Source organism: Colobus angolensis, unplaced genomic scaffold (genome assembly GCF_000951035.1).
Source record: "Colobus angolensis palliatus isolate OR3802 unplaced genomic scaffold, Cang.pa_1.0 Scaffold150, whole genome shotgun sequence".
NCBI classification, from domain to species: Eukaryota; Metazoa; Chordata; class Mammalia; order Primates; family Cercopithecidae; genus Colobus; species Colobus angolensis.
The window spans coordinates 7566862-7583209 of NW_012114600.1; the positions used below are offsets into that span (position 1 = coordinate 7566862).

Consider the following 16348-nt stretch of genomic DNA (forward strand, 5'->3'; position numbering starts at 1 on the left):
GAGCGCGCGGCGCGGCGGCAGTTCCAGCAGGACGAGACCCCCGCCTTCGTGTACGTGGTGGCCGTCTTCTCCGCGCTCGGCGGCTTCCTGTTTGGCTATGACACCGGGGTGGTGTCAGGGGCCATGCTGCTGCTCAAGCGGCAGCTCAGTCTGGACGCGCTGTGGCAGGAGCTGCTTGTGTCCAGCACGGTGGGGGCGGCTGCCGTCTCGGCGCTGGCCGGAGGTGCCCTCAACGGCGTCTTTGGCCGCCGCGCTGCCATCCTCCTGGCCAGTGCCCTCTTCACCGCCGGCTCCGCGGTGCTGGCCGCGGCCAACAACAAGGAGACGCTGCTCGCCGGCCGCCTGGTCGTGGGACTCGGCATCGGTGAGTTCGGGCACCGCTAAGGGCGCACGGGACCCCAGTGTCACCGCCCTTGACCCTGGGTGTTGCGTGCCTCTTGCCCATCGGGGTCCTCGTCGGGTCTCGCCGGGTCAGAGAATCCTTCACTTCTCTGGCCTCTAGAGCTCATCTCTTTGTTGGTGCAGCCTCCAAGGCTCTCCTGGGAGGTGGGGGGTTTGAGGGTGGTGGGTCACTGTAGTCTCCCTCGAGCCCACGTGGAATCTTTGATCGCCCACGGACCAGTCAGTCCGAGTAGTTGTTGCCTCTCAGCACTTCCAGGAACCCAACTGAGCCCCAGCGTTTTCCTTGATCCAGCCTAACCTGATGCTGCTTCTTGAGCTTACGAAGGTCTCTATTTTCCTGCACTGTCCCACCTTCCTTCTCCACTGCTAGCCCCTTTCCTTTTCTAGGGCTCCCAGCCTGCAACCTAGAGCGTCGTCAAGTTACATTGAGATAATATTTAGAATTAAGTAATTCCGGACTCTGAAAGGTTTATTAGCTACCCCTACTCTCTTTCCTTATCTAGCATTTGTCTTTAGATGACATCTCCTTTTGCTTTTATGCTTTTTCTATTGCCTTTCAGCTTTCATTCTTTTCCCAAGTGAATTCCATTCTCCTCTGTTTTTCTAACTTTTTCATTTGAATCCTTTTTTATCCATTCTCCTCTTTGTTTTGCCTCTCCTGCTTTCCAGTTGGGAACCAAATTATCTATTAAAGATCATATTCACTTCCTGAATTCATTTAGGAGGTACTCCCCCTGTGGATAAATGCCCAGCAAGATAAATGATTGGAATTTACTTCAAAAATGAAGGCATTAATGTTCTCCTGGCATTGATTTTTTTTCACCCTGGTTGCTGAGCAGGGGAGGTACAATTGGCAAGTTTTTGGCAGAGGGAAGCCATTTGGAATGTGCGCAGTATTATTAGAAAGCACTTTTGAGGGAAAGTGGGGGATTGTGACTTAAATCTCACTAGAATTTTTCTAAGACATACCGCTGATGCTTTTTTAATGTTTCGTTTCATAATTCAGTTTTTTGTTTCCCTTAGGGTGCTGTTGAAGTATTTCTTTCCTATGGCTGGGGCTTGATGAAAGCGCTTTAAACCTGGGGCTGCTGGTGATCTGTGTATTCACCACTTGTTTCATGTTTGTGCTTTTCACCCTTTCTCTGTGGGTTCTGAAGGGAAGCAAAGGCCATATATTCAACTCCACATACAGGAACCATGAGCCTAAAACCCAGCTCGCTGCACTTTATATTCAAAGTTTGTCAGTAGTGACCTTCCTTTTGCTTGTTTATTGTACTATTAGGAAAGGTAGGGCAAAGCTCTCAGTAACATATTAAGTTGGCACAAAAATGTCCAAAGTGACCAAAAAATCCAGCTGAAATGAAACCTCTTTGTATGGAAACTACTTGTGCCTTCAGGACCCTTCAACAAATAACCTGCTAAGTGACCACGATTCTTTTCTCAGCATTGTCTGCTTGGGACATTTGGACTTTTATTGTTGCTTCTGACATAGAAATAACATCATTTTAGGTAGCAAGAATTGTTCTGTCAGCCTGAATCTTTTCTGTAATTTTGAAATTGAATCATGCTTTGCAGAACTCTCTAAATGAAGCTTCCTAGTGTTTTGCTATGGCAAGTATTGGTTAAAATTTTGGGTATTATGTTTAGTCTTTTTATCTGACCTGCAAATTGAGCCCTGTTCTGTGTAAGATCTCCTTCCAGATGTTGTGGGCAGAATAGTGAGAAGAATGTATTATACTTTAGTAAATGTAGCAAGGTGGGACAAAAGCAACGTAGAACATGTAGAACTTGCTAAGCTTTATAACAGAGGTTCTCAGAGATGGCTGATGAATTCAGAGAGGGTACAGTTATCTTCAACAGCGGGAAGCCAGAAGCTCTTACCAATGGAAATGGTATGTTGACATGTCAGTATTTTAACAGAAATGAGGAAGGGACCTTCTAAGCAAGGGATGAAATGGGTAAAGGAAGGAAAGCATAGCACATACTCGGGGAATAGGTGGAAGCAGCAATAGAAGGACAAAGCAGGAGATCAGATTGGAAGTGTGGGTGTGCAAGAGCTGTGGAGGCCTCTCTGTCGTGCAGCCTCATTCTGTGGTCTCTGGGCTGATTGGTTCAACAGAGAAGCCCAGTTTAGGTATGGTCTCCATTCAGTTCTGGTGTAGCCCATCTCACTTCCAGAAACATACCTCTCAGAATAGAAGCCCTGAGGCAGTTTCTTAAAAGCCCTCTTCATTTACAAAATGAAGAATGTTTTAAGATCATAAACAGGCTTTGAAACAGGCCATGTTCAAAACAAAACAATAATGAAATAAAACCACTTCAAATTAGGATCTATGCAAAGCATGTAATTATACAAATAAAATCATTAAAACTTAAAAGATCACTAGCCTTCCAAAAGAAATCACAAGTGTGTGTGTGTGTGTTTTTTTTTTGTTTGTTTTGTTTTGTTTTGTTTTTAAGCTACAAGGAAATGGGTTCCTAACATGAGCATTTTTTGAGGGACATTAAATCAGTTTGCTTGTTTGGTACACTAAATCTGGATTAATTTTATGCTATTGTTTTTTAAGTAGCTAAATTTTATGTGTAGTCAGGGATTTGTTGTCTTGTCCTTATGATATTTAGTAAATGTTGATGAATAACAAAATGTGGCTTTTGATGCCTTATTCAGACAAGTTTGCTATAAGAACTTCTTTCCTCCACACGTTTATCTGTGGTAAAATATAGGCCCATGTGGGTCAGGGATTTCTGTTCATTTTGTTCACTGATACATTCCTGCCACATAGGAGATACTTGTTGAATAAATGAATGGTGAGCAGAAATGAAAAAAAATCCAAATTTCATTGCTGGTCGTGTAGCACTTTAAGTTAGTTTAAGTTCTTTTCAAAACACAAAAATAGTGCATTATCAAAATACTTGAAAGGCCGTCTAAAGGTTTTGGTTGTAATAGTTTAATGAAATCATTTTCTATTCAACACTTGCTAATTGAGCTTCTGTTATTGATCCTGTCAGATATGGGGCAGGCAGTAATTAGATAAAAAACCCCACCCTGGAGGTGTTCATTCTGTAATGGAGTAGAAAGATACATAAACAAACAATTAAAATAGACATTTCTCTATAGTGTCAGATGACACACAGAAGAGTGAGTGGTCAGTTGATTCTTTTAAGGGAAAAAATGGAACACAGGATTGAGGAAAGTTCTACAGTGGAATATTCAAAGTAGGGTTTGAAGAGTGAGTAGGTATTCAGCAGATGATGTAGATGAAGCCAGAAAAGTGCTTGTTTAGTGCTTTAGTATGTGCAAGACCTGGTGGTAGTACTTTACACATATTACCTCATTTAATCTTCCTGAGTCTGGGAAATGGGTCCCCTTTTTTTGAGTGTGGAAACAGTTAAATGGCAAGGTCACTCATTACAGAGGCAGGATTTAAAAAAAAAAACCTTGAGTCTTTTGCTGTATTACCCTACTGGACATTTAAGGTGGAGTTAATAACTGGTGTAAAGGCACAGAAAAATCTAAGCAGTGTCTGAAGCATAGGTGAGTGAGGGGTGGTGATGGGGTGGTCATGAGACTGGAATGTTTTGGGGGGATTAGGCTGAATATGGTTTATTTGGTCCTGCCTATGCAGGGAGAGCTTTTAGAGGTTTTTAACAGTAAATAATCAGATTAAACATCCCTTGAATCTGATATGTGAGGGTTTTTGTTTTTCCCATTATGCTTTTAAGTTCTTTTAGTTTCTTCCTTAAACCTTCTCATGTCTTTGAAATTTTGGGTATTAGCAATCCTTTGCTGAGATGGCTACTATAGGATGGGTAAAGCATAGCATGTGACCATGAATTACTGATATGGGAGGAGTCAGTGGACCCTTCAGCAGAAACCTTTGCAGAGGTGAAGATAGCAGGGAGTAGAGTGTAGTTATTAATGAGTATTCAATGAATTGCATAGTAAAAGACTTTAAGTATCAGAAGTCAGGGAGATGTGTATTTGTTTTGATTTAAGGGTTCCGTTTTCTTGACTGGTTGTAATAAAATTACCGAGTGCCTGTTTTAAATCGGGCATTATTTTGGGTTTTCTTTTCTTTTTTCTTTTTGGTTCACCAGAGGCATCTTTGTTTCCTCTAGTTTATTTTTCTCTTGTACTTGAGTCCTGACACTATACTTTCTCCATTTCGCTGCCTGCTACCACGACCACCTGAACTTTTTAAACGTGAAAAGTCAAATTTGAAATAGGACATAACTTTTCCATCTCAGAAATGATTGTATTCTAACAGTGTTAATCTTTTTTTTTTTTTGATATGGAGCTTCACTCTTGTCGCCCAGGCTGGAGAGTACAGTGGTGAGATCTCAGCTCACTGCAACCTCCACCTCCCAGGTTCAAGCGATTCTCCTGCCTCAGTCTCCTGAGTAGCTGGGATTACAGGCACCTGCTCCCCAGGCCCACCTAATTTTTGTATTTTTGGTAGAGACAGGGTTTCACCATGTTGGCCAAGCTGGTCTCGAACTCCTGATCTCAGGTGATCCGCCTGCCTCGGCCTTCCAAAGTGCTGGGATTACAGGCATGAGCCACCACGCCCGGCCCAGGGTTAATCTTATTTTGTATGTTCTTTACATGCAATCCCATTTTCAGGTGTTTGTTTAGCAGTATTGTACCTATAATCAAGGTTTTTAAGTATGGTTAGTTACAACAGGATTGAAGGATATGAGTTTGCTCATTTGCTTTATTTATTTTCTATGACCATGTATCTCCAATGCATAACACACAAGAAATTGTCTAGAAAAGACAAAGTACAAGAGCATAGTGCTATTAACACTATTAGCATGTACACAGTCAGTGAAAAAGCATCCATCAGCCCTTTCTCCCTGGTGTTGGCATTTATTCTACTGCTCATTGCAAGTGGTGATTTAGGACCTGTGTGGGGAATATCAAGAAGTCTCTAAATTTGATAGTCACCAGTATTCAAAACCTTTCCTGAGAATTGACATACTAATTTATACAGCACTGGATTCGTTGAATTAATCTTAGATTTACATCAGTTTCTCCTGTGTCAGCCTCTTTCAGGACTCCCTCTACTGGAACACAATTTGTAGCTGTAAATTACAGCTTGTAATTAGTGTATTATGGCCTGTTGAGTAATACTTTTAAAAATACCACATTTTTGTTTTTCAAACAGCATTTGAATTCTTCCTCAGTGCAAATGAAATGTAAAATCTTGTTTGATCAAAAAATGCAATGTTGAGATCAGTGTCAACAAAGAATGTCATTTAAGGTAAGCATAGTTGGGCGGAAGCTCCTAATTTTCAAATAGTGAATCAGCTAATGTACAGTTTTGAGGGGAGGTGCTCAAATTTGTTTTTTTCCCCTACTCCCCAGTTTCTGTCTGTTTGGTTGTTTTTGAAGGCAGGAATTCTGTATTGGATTTATGCTCCCTACTGGTATGAAATTGACACATAAAATAAAGCCTCCTTTGACTTCTTGTATTTCCTTGTTTTATACACATTAACAGCTTTGCTCCCTCCCCTTTTCTGTCTGGCAGCGTAGGGACTGACACTGCAGTTATAGTGAGGATTATGATCTAATTGTGTTTGCCTAGTAGTATAGCAACACCCTCTTCAAGTGAGTTGTCAGTAAGATAACGTAAGTCTGTTAACATGAGTTATGTGAAATTGTTCACGTGACTTCCTTGGAAAACATTGTGCTTTTTCATTCATCCCTTTTTCCCTCTTCTGGATTATAAACTTAAAGTAAGAATACACTCAAAGTTAACTGACTTCACACTAACATCTTTGGTTTGAACACCTTTAATGATGTAGAAACCGCTAAGAGAACTGAACTAGCAAGCAGTTGTTGCTGTCTTTACCCAAAATCACCTGAGTCTAATTTTCTTTTTCTCATATTGAGCTTGGTTCCTTTGTACATCTTTCTTGTCTACACCTTTTTCCATTTCTTTATCTTTCTTTTTCCTGTGACCCATTAGAGTCCGTAAATAGTAGCAACACTTCTAATAGCAGCTATTGCTAATAGTATCAAAACTTCCGTTGTCAGGAGGAAAATTCATACTCACCAGAAAAGCCTCAAACATTTTGCACATATAAAATTCAATTTCTCTGGTTGTAGAAAGAAAAAAAGTTTTACAGGGACTTCTAAACTCAAGAGTACTACATGCTTTCTAGTTAGGCCTTTTATTAAAGGCCACTATTTGAAATGGTGCGGTCTGCAGCATATGTCCAAGGCCACATGGCGGGAGCATCATTTCACAGCAGGGCCAAGCACTGTAGCAGCTGGTCACCAGCGAGCAATGGCACCAGTGTTCTTCTGATTTTAGTGCCACCCTGCCCTGCACTGGGAGGAGTCTAGGAGTCCATCCTTGTGGCAGGGTGTGGATTGGCCATCAGCTTAGCTGCCAGTGCCCTGAAAATAGTACCTAAGACTTGTTGAATGCTTACACTTCTAAACATTTTGCACATGCTAATTTACATAGTCTTCATAATAACCCAGGGGGATAATACAGTTACCTTTGTTTTAAGATAAGGATATTTAGGCAGAAAGAGATGAAGTAACTTTCTCATGATCACAAAGCTACTGGGTGGGGCCGGAGTTCAAACCCAAGAGGTCTGGCCTCCCAGTCTGTGCTCAACCAGTCTGTGACACTCACTCCTCCCTGAAACTGGCATAATTCTTCTTTACCATGCTATATCATGTGAACATTACTTTTATTTGTTTTAATATAGATTTTTTTTATTGTGGTAAAGAACACATTACATTTATACTCTTACCCATTTTAAGGTGTGCAGTTTGGTATTGTTGGGTATATTCACATTGTTGTACAACAGATCTCTAGAACATTTTCATCTTGCAAAACTGAAACACTGTATCTATTAAAAACAAATTCCCCAGCCTCTCTTCCCTATCCCTTGGCAACCCACCTTTCTGCTTTCTGTTTCTGTGATTTTTACTGCTTTGGATACTTCATATAAGTGGAATCATGCAGTATTTGTCCTTTGTTGGCTTACTTCACTTGAGGTTCATCCATGGTGTAGCATATGATAGAATTTCCTTCCTTTTAAAGGCTGCATAATATTCCATTGTGTATGTGTGTGTGTGTGTGTGTATATGCACACTCATATATACGTATATACACATATATACACATATATATGTGGCATTTAATCTATCCATTCATCTGTTGATGGACCTTTGAGTTATCTCTCCCTCTTGGCTGTTGTGGATATTGCTGCAATGAAGATGGGAGTGCAAACATCTCTTTGAGATCCTTCTTTGAATTTTTTTGGATATATACCCAGAATTGAGATTGCTGGACCATGTAGTAGTTCTATTTCTAATTTTTTGAGGAACCTCTATCCCATTTTCCATAGTGGCTGCACTCCTCCCAGTGTGGGGAAGGGCGGAGCTAAAATTGAGAAACTAGGGTTCCAGTTTCTCAATATGCTCACCAACATTTGTTGTTTTCTTTTCTTTTGACAGTGGCCATCCTAATAGATATGAAGTGATATCTCATGATGGTTTTGATTTACATTTCTCTTAGGATTAGTGATGTGAAACATTTTTTCATAGACTTGTTGGCCACTTTTACCTTTGTATATCTTCTTTGGAAAATTGTTTATTTTATTTTCAAGTCCCTTACCTATTTTTAATTGGTCTATTTCAATTGCTATTGAGTTGTAGAAGTTCCTTATGTATTCTGAATATTAACCCCCTATCAGATATATGACTTGCAAATGTTTTCTTTCATTCCATTGGTTGCCTTTCACTGTTTATTGTGTCTTTTGGTGTATAGTTTTTAAATTTGATGTAGTCCTGTTTGTCTGTTTTTGCTCAACACACACGAAACTAAAACTATTGGAGTCATTTGTCATGCCCCTTGAGAGTAAGCTTTTTGGAAATTCTAATAAAATACTAGATTTTACTCCTAGGAGTATGTCGTTTTGTTCCCTGGAATGCATTCTTTGTGAAAATACATAATCTTCATTTCCTGTGATATAATGCTTTCTAGCAGCTTAGCAGAGGCGTTATAAAAAGTGGACTCTAAAAGCCCATTCTGTATGCCTATATGTGTATATGCTTGCATTCACTCAGTAATTAGGAACATTAGTATTTTCCTTAGTTTAAGTATGAATTAAAGGAAGTGCAGAGAAATTAGTGAAATTAGCACTGTTAGTAACAGTGCTGAGATTTAAACCCAGATTTCTGATCAAGAACCAGTGTATGCCCCACCTTTCTATTATATGATAAATCCAGTTTTTGATTGTGAAAGCCAAATATAGTCACCATAATACTTCCCAAATTAGTATTAGTATTTAATGTGCTAGCAATGAAAATCCCAACACGATACTTTCTAGAATTTCACAAAATGATTGTAATCAGATTGAGGGAATAGTAGTAAGACAGTAGTTATAGACAGAAGTAATTACTGCAAAGAAATAATATGTATGATATATAGGGTATACAATATGTATTATTAACACCAGAATAGGATGAATGGAACAGAATCAGAATTCCAGTGATAGATCCAACTGTTTAGAAGAATTTAGTATTGAGCAAATAAGAGGGAAAAGAAAGAAGCAACTGAGAAGAGGAAATAGGAATATGAATTTAAAATAATGTAAATGAAATTTAGGTCTCATATTCTCTGTAGTATGTTGGTTTAAGAGTCTCTAATTTTTTTAATTAATGGAGTGTTTTTTCGTATCTGTATTGATGACATCTTTTATTATAATTTTTAAAACCTCAAAGCAGAGATTTTAAAAGTGAGGCAACAGATTGGAAAAATATTGTGGTAAATTTATTTACTTAAAAGAAAATATATTTATCCTCAAAGTATACTAAACAGATTGTTTACAACAAGAAAAATACAGTTAGTAAATAGACTCTTGGGAAAGTGTTAAGCCTAGTTACTAATTAGAGGTGAAAATTAAGAGAACACAATACTTACTAAATTAGCAAATTAAAAACTCAGGGCTGGCCGGGCATGGTGACTCATGCCTGTAATCCCAGCACTTTGGGAGGCTGAGGTGGGTGGATCATGAGGTCAGGAGATCGAGACCATCCTGGCTAACACGGTGAAGCCCCATCTCTACTAAAAAGTGCAATAATAATAATAATAATGATAATAATAAAATTAGCTGGGCGTGGTGGCGGGCTACTCAGGAGGCTAAGGCAGGCGAATGGCATGAACTTGGGAGGCGGAGTTTGCAGTGAGCTGAGGTCGTGCCACTGCACTCCAGCCTGGGTGACAGAGCGAGACTCCATCTCAAGAAACAAACAAACAAAAAAACAAAAACACACAAAAAAAGCTAAACAGAACTCAGGGCTAAGTTGTTCCCTAGGAAAATATGATTTTCTGATTGTAAAATAAATTGGAATAATTTTCTGTAGAGAATATTCTAGATGAAAAGCTGACATGTTTAACATGCTTCATTCATTTGTTCTTCATTCAACAAGTTTATTTTGAATTACTAATATGTATTATATACTGTGCTCTTGCAGTTCATTTGTAAAATTGCTAATAATTCTTTGATCTGGAAATTTCACTTGAGGGATTGTAATATAAGGAAATAAAGAAAAACTCATTTTGTTTAAAGGTATTTATAGATGTGCAATATGTAATTTTAAAAAGCTAGGAGGAACCTCCAAGTGCCTAGTGATTGGGAAATGATTAGTTAGACCACATCACATTGACATTAAACACAAAAACGTCTAGACCTTAGATACATATATCCCGCAAATATTAAGCCCGAAGAATAGAACCTAGTTGTATGGACACAGTGATTGCAACTACCTAAAAAATTACATTTGGACATAGAGTTTGGAAGAAGGAATAAAGGTATATGTTTAGTTTACATGTGGCACAGGGCATTTACATTTTTTTTTTTTCACTTTAGATCATTGTTCTACTTCACATTCACATTTTTGTTTTAAAAGGCACAGAGACACACATAACAAAACACAGCAGCAAGATACTTTTTTCCAAATTAGATTTTACTTCTTACTCTGTGGAAGGACATTTTTAGGAAATAATGACAAAAATGTTGTAATCTAATCGTATAATAGCGGTGTGGGTGTGTTTTTTCCCCCAGATTTTTAACTCATTGCATGAATTAGCAAGGTCTCATGATGTACGAAGTACATTTCTGGGATCTTATTATTGTATGTATCTCAGGAAAGTGTCTTGCTTACTTTATGGCTGAGAATGAGAGCTTCCATTGGCTCCCATCCTACACTCCCTTCTCTCTTTTGGGTTTCCTCAGCTGTTCCTGCCTGGGCCTTGCACAGGTGCTGTCTTCTTTCTGTTTCTGTAGATGAACTGGCAAAGGCTTCTCCCTGTCTCCTATTCAAAGCTGTCATCCCAACTCTTTCTCTTTTGTCTAATAAAATTTCTCCTTCTACTGAGTTAGTCCTGTAAGCATGGACACATGCTGTTGTTATTTTTGCCGTCTTTTTTTTTATTTTATTAAATTTATTTATTTATTTATTTTTTAAATTATACTGTAAGTTCTAGGGTACATGTGCACAACGTGCAGGTTTGTTACATATGTATACATGTGCCATGTTGGTGTGCTGCACCCATTAACTCGTCATTTACATTAGGTATATCTCCTAATTCCTAATGCTATCCTTCCCCTCACCCCCTCCCCACAATAGGACCCAGTGTGTGATGCTCCCCTTCCTGTGTCCAGGTGATCTTATTGTTCAGTTCCCACCTATGAGTGAGAACATGCAGTATTTGGTTTTCTGTTCTTGTGATAGTTTGCTGAGAATGATGGTTTCCAGCTGCATCCATGTCTCAAAATTTTTTTTTTCTGCCCCACTTTATCTTTTGGTTACTATCCTGTTTGTCTCCTTTTCTTTACATAAAACAGTTGCCTATATTCCTTCTCCGTAGTTCCTCTCTTCCCCTTTTTTCTGAACCTTATCCAGACAGGCTTTTGTCCTTACCACTCCACTGGTGTTGCTCTTATCAGCTTTACTGTGTCCTCTGTGTTGCTCAGCGCAAGGACTGTCGTCAGTCCTACTTGTCTTACCAAAGGCATTTGACACAAGTAAATCGTGTCTTCGTGGACCACTTTCTTTGGCTTCTAGGACACCACATTCTCCCAGCTTTTTCTGTAGGCTGCTCCTTCCCCCATCTCCTTTGCAGATTCCTCTTCATCTCTCAGACCTCTTAACTCTGACCAGCCTCAGAGTTCTCCTCTACATTTACTCCTTTGGGGATCTCATCTTGTCTCATGGCTTGGAATAACTTCTGTGTTGCTGAGAACTCCCAAATCTAGATTTCAGCCCAGGCCTCTCTCCTGATCTCCAGATGCTTGCACCCGACTTCCCTGTTTTGTCCACCATCTCCCGCTTACCAGGTCAGAGCATTCCTCCTGGGGCTTGCACCAAAAGCCTTGGAGTTGTCCTTGACTACCTCATGTGCTCCTTATCAGGTCAGCTAGGAAATCTTTTGAATCTAGGCCCTAATTATATCTGAAATCTGTTTCTTATCACTTCCTCTGCAATCACCCTGATCGCAAATACCACCCGTCTCTCACTTGGGGTATTGCCAGAGTCTCCTACGTGTTCACTCTGCCCTCTTCTTGACCCCTCTGCTTACTTTTTATACATATGATAGCCAGAAGGATTCATTTAAAATATAAATCAGACTATGCCATTTCTCTGCTCAAAGCCCCTGATTAGCTTCCCACCTCAGAGTAAAAGCTAGTGGTCTGCAGCAGCCCGTGGGGTCTTGCCCCATGCCCACTTCTTTGATTTCATTTCCTACTGCTTTGCCTTCCCTCCTTTTCCAGCTGCCCCCACCTCTAGGAATACACTAGACATCCTTCCAGGCCTTTTTGTGGGTGGTTTCCTCTGCTGGGAAGCCTCTCCCCAGATAACTGGAACACTCTTTGCCTTTCTCTCTTGTGTTTCCTCAAGCATCTCTTCTTAGCGGTATCTTCCTTAATCATTCGGCTTAAATTGCAGCCCCCACCACTGATTTCCCCTGCTTTATTTTTCTCTATAGCAGTTTTCACTAGCTGAAACACTTAATTAGTTGTGTTACTTATTGATTATTTTCTGTCCAATAGAGTGTAATCTCCATGAAGGCAGATTTTAATTTTTCTGTTTTGTTTATTACTATTCCACCATTGCATAGTGTAGTGCCTGGAACGCAGCAGGCATCCAGTAAATATTTAATCTGTAGATAACAACTAAAACAGTATAATCCTAAGGAATAATTTTGAGCTGAGATTGGATCAAGGATGTTGTAGGAAATTTGTGTAGTGGATGGAAGTAATTAAATGTTCTCTAGGGTTGCTTCTGACACTACTCTATGGTTTCAAACTTTTTAAAGTGGTTGGGAGAAAATGGGTATTATTTTTAACTTCAATTAAGACTTTTAAGTCTAACATTGTTTTCAGTGCCTGCAATGAAATGGGTCTCTGCATGTATCTAGGGAGCCTAAACAAACGAAAGTTGATTTGTGTCTGAAAAATGATCTGACAGACGCTCAAGGATGAACTTGGAGTAATTACACTTAGATGTCACAGTGGAATCAACAGAAATGCAAACTTATTACATGGGATATATCTTTTCCACATGTTAATAATGCTCTAATGTCTCCTCTCTTTCCTGGCAGACAGATTTGTGGGAAGAGGGATTACTGATTCACACAGTTGCATCTTTGTGTTTGAACCTGGAATTAAAGCAGGAGTGGAAGGGTGTTGGAGTCATAGTTCACCCAGACTGTAAAGAGGCCTGATCAGTTTTCCCTGACCTTCACGTCTTCTGTCTGATGACTCAAGTTTTCAAACTTTAGTGAGTCTTTCTCTTGGAGAATGGAGATACGGATTTGAAATCTCCTCTTATTCTCTCCTTAGCAGCCAATCCATGTTTCAGATTCTATAATACATTTCACTAAGTAGCTATTGAGTATCTGTATCTGGCCAGGCACATTGTGGCTTGGGATTCAAAAAATAAGACAGATTTTATTTTTCATTATGGTCTGATTATAAATTTAGGGGACAAAAAACATGTGTAAGTATAAAATGATGTGGTAAGTTTTTAAAGATGATATTACATACATGGAATTTAAAAAATAAGTGCCATAATCTTGAGATTGATCTGATCCTTTTAAATGATCCGGATTTTAATTCTGGATGGGGTTACGTTTCAAGTGAAGCCAATCTGCAACTCTTCATAGCAAATGGAGTGGCACTCTCACCAGTCCAAACTGTGATAATTAAAACACTGGTCTTAATATTGCACTTTAACCTTATATTTGAATATGAGTGCTTCACATAAATATGGAAACTTACATTGTCAAGCAAAATGATTAAATTATGCTGTGTAGACTTGGCTTGAGCTACATTTCCTGGTTTACTGTTTTGAGTTTTTAATCTTACAAACCCCATAAACCCTCTATACTTATGAAACCATTCTTGCCACCCCAGACAGACCTTATTATGCCTTTCTCTGTAACACTTCTATTACTGCCCATAGTGATACTCATATGTCATTAATACAGACAGTAATAGAAAAATATATAAGACACAGTCGTGCAGAGGAAGGTTGATGAGGTCTACCTGGAGCTGGCAAGTCAGGTTTTACAAAAACCTAATTCATAGAGTTATTGTATAGATTAATTGATATACTATTTTCTGTTAAAAGCTTAACATTATTCCTGATGCTTAATACATGCTCAGAAAACATTAGCCATTATTGTTGTAATTAATGTGAATTTTTCTTCCCATTTTATCTCTGTTGGAGGCAGGCATCAACATTTTTTGGGTTGGTGAATAAAACCAGACTGTCCTGAATTAAGTTTTCCTGGCACATGTGTAATTAAAACCTCTGTAGGACTTTAATTGGCATATTAGATAGTATGAGTACAAATGAGTGAGTTACCTCATTTCACCTTTATAGTTCCTGGTTAAAGAGAGAAAGACATTTTGAAATTTTCATAGTTCATAATTTGAACCTTGAAATTTAGGATTGTACAAAAAGAAAGGGAATTTAATGCATCAAATATATGACATGCCATTATTCTTTGTTGCCAGTAGTTGGCCAGTTTCAACTTTAATAGAAGTTTAGCCTTTTGTAATAGTTTGCAAAAACAGCAAAAAATTTGAGCAATAAGCTTTTAATTTTAGATTTCCTTCTTATCCTGTAGTAGTGTCAACATAAGTAAATTGTAAAGAATCTAATGACATTCAAGTGAATGAGGATACAATATTTTTGACCTACTGTACAAATTACAGTTCATAAAGTGAAATTCAAGTATCTTATTTTGCACAACATAAAGTTCAGCCATGTGCCACATAACGACATTTCAGTGGAGGATGACCACATATAGGATGGTAATAAGATTATAATACTGCATTTTTACTGTACCTTTTCTATGTTTAGCCATGTTTATACACAAATACCATTGTGTTACAGTTGCCTACATTATTTAGTGCAATAACATCCTGTACAGTTTTGTAACCCAGGAGCAGTAGGCTATAGCATATAGCTTAGGTATGTAGTGGGCTGTACCATTTAGGTTTGTGTAAGGACACTCCATGAAGTTTGCAAAATGTATTCCTGAGAATGTATCTCCGTGGCTAAGCAATGCATGATTGCATTTGTGTGTGCACATCTTTAATAAGAATATCTTACTAAAGATTCTGAGGCAGTGACTTTGTTTACTTTTTCATAGGTAATATAAAAGACAAATCTAAAGGACTTTATTTATTATGAATGAATAGTTCTTGAGGCTGAGGAAGTAAGAACCCTTTTTTAAAAAAGGTTTATAGCCTGATTAAGGAAATCATGAATGTTGCAAAAGAAACACGTGACTTTGTTACATTTGTTTGGTAATTATGTAGTTATTTATTCTGTGCAAGAGATCATTAGAGCCTGGATTATTTTCAAAATTTTAGTTTCTAAATATGACATGCATTTTCAAATAAAAATTTATATATATATTAAGTATACAGAATTACAGTTATTAATAAGCATTAAAACTTTGCCTATGGATAGCTCCTGCTGTAGTTAATAGTTACCTTTTATTTGCTTTAAGCGAACATCTGGCTGACTTAATCTAACTCAAAATAATTTTTAGACATAAACTCAAAGCCACTGTCAGTAAATTTTTCTTCATTTTTAAGCAGTCATGAAGATGAGATACCCAGAGATAAGCCATATGAGCAAATAGTGCCTTAATTGTTCAAAAGGGAATGAATTCTAGGAATTAAGATGAATAAACATGACTACTTTCTAGCAAAATTATAAAATATTAATGAAGATTTAGAAGCATTTAGAAAAGAATGATGATTACTAGGAAGTTTTGTGTGTTCACTAGAAATATGCCTTACTAAACTATTCTCATTTGTTTTTTCTTTGAAAGCATTTTTTTGGTAAGTAGATTAGGAAAATTCTGCAGATAAAGCATTTGGCACACTCCTCTTTCACTGAATATATTCATAGAACATTTTCTTTGTGTTAATAAGCAAAGTAAGGGAGCAAAATAAACTTTAATCTTGTGGGGCATACTGATGACAAATAATCTCTGAAATTTGGGAAATTAAACAAACAAACAAACATGGTTTAGTAGGATGCCTTGTCAGGGTTGAAAAGTGGGCCCAGAAGGTATCTACTGGGGTGCAACCAAGAGCTCAGTCCTTCAGCTCTGTGCTTATCAAATCCAGGGAGCCCAGAGCAAGCTAAATGGCTATTACGCTTGATAACGGAGCTAATATTAAAAATAAGATACTGGAATGCTGTTAAAAACCAAGAAAAGTTAAAATTCATAGGAAATGTATTTATAATATATATATCTCCGTATATTTTACATTTTTTTTTATTGTACTTTAAGTTCTAGGGTACATGTGCATAATGTGCAGGTTTGTTACATATGTATACTTGTGCCATGTTGGTATGCTGCACCCATCAACTCGTCAGCACCCATCA

General features: G+C 38.3%; 1 protein-coding gene across 1 annotated transcript in view; it reads left to right on the forward strand.

Annotated features, from left to right (window-relative positions):
- SLC2A13 (solute carrier family 2 (facilitated glucose transporter), member 13) overlaps positions 1-16348 on the forward strand; it is a 426909-nt gene that overhangs the window by 23681 nt on the left and 386880 nt on the right. Inside the window, exon 3 of the mRNA XM_011936118.1 lies at positions 4-364. Within this exon, the coding sequence (XP_011791508.1) occupies positions 4-364 (361 nt within the window). The remainder of the gene's footprint in view (positions 1-3; positions 365-16348) is intronic.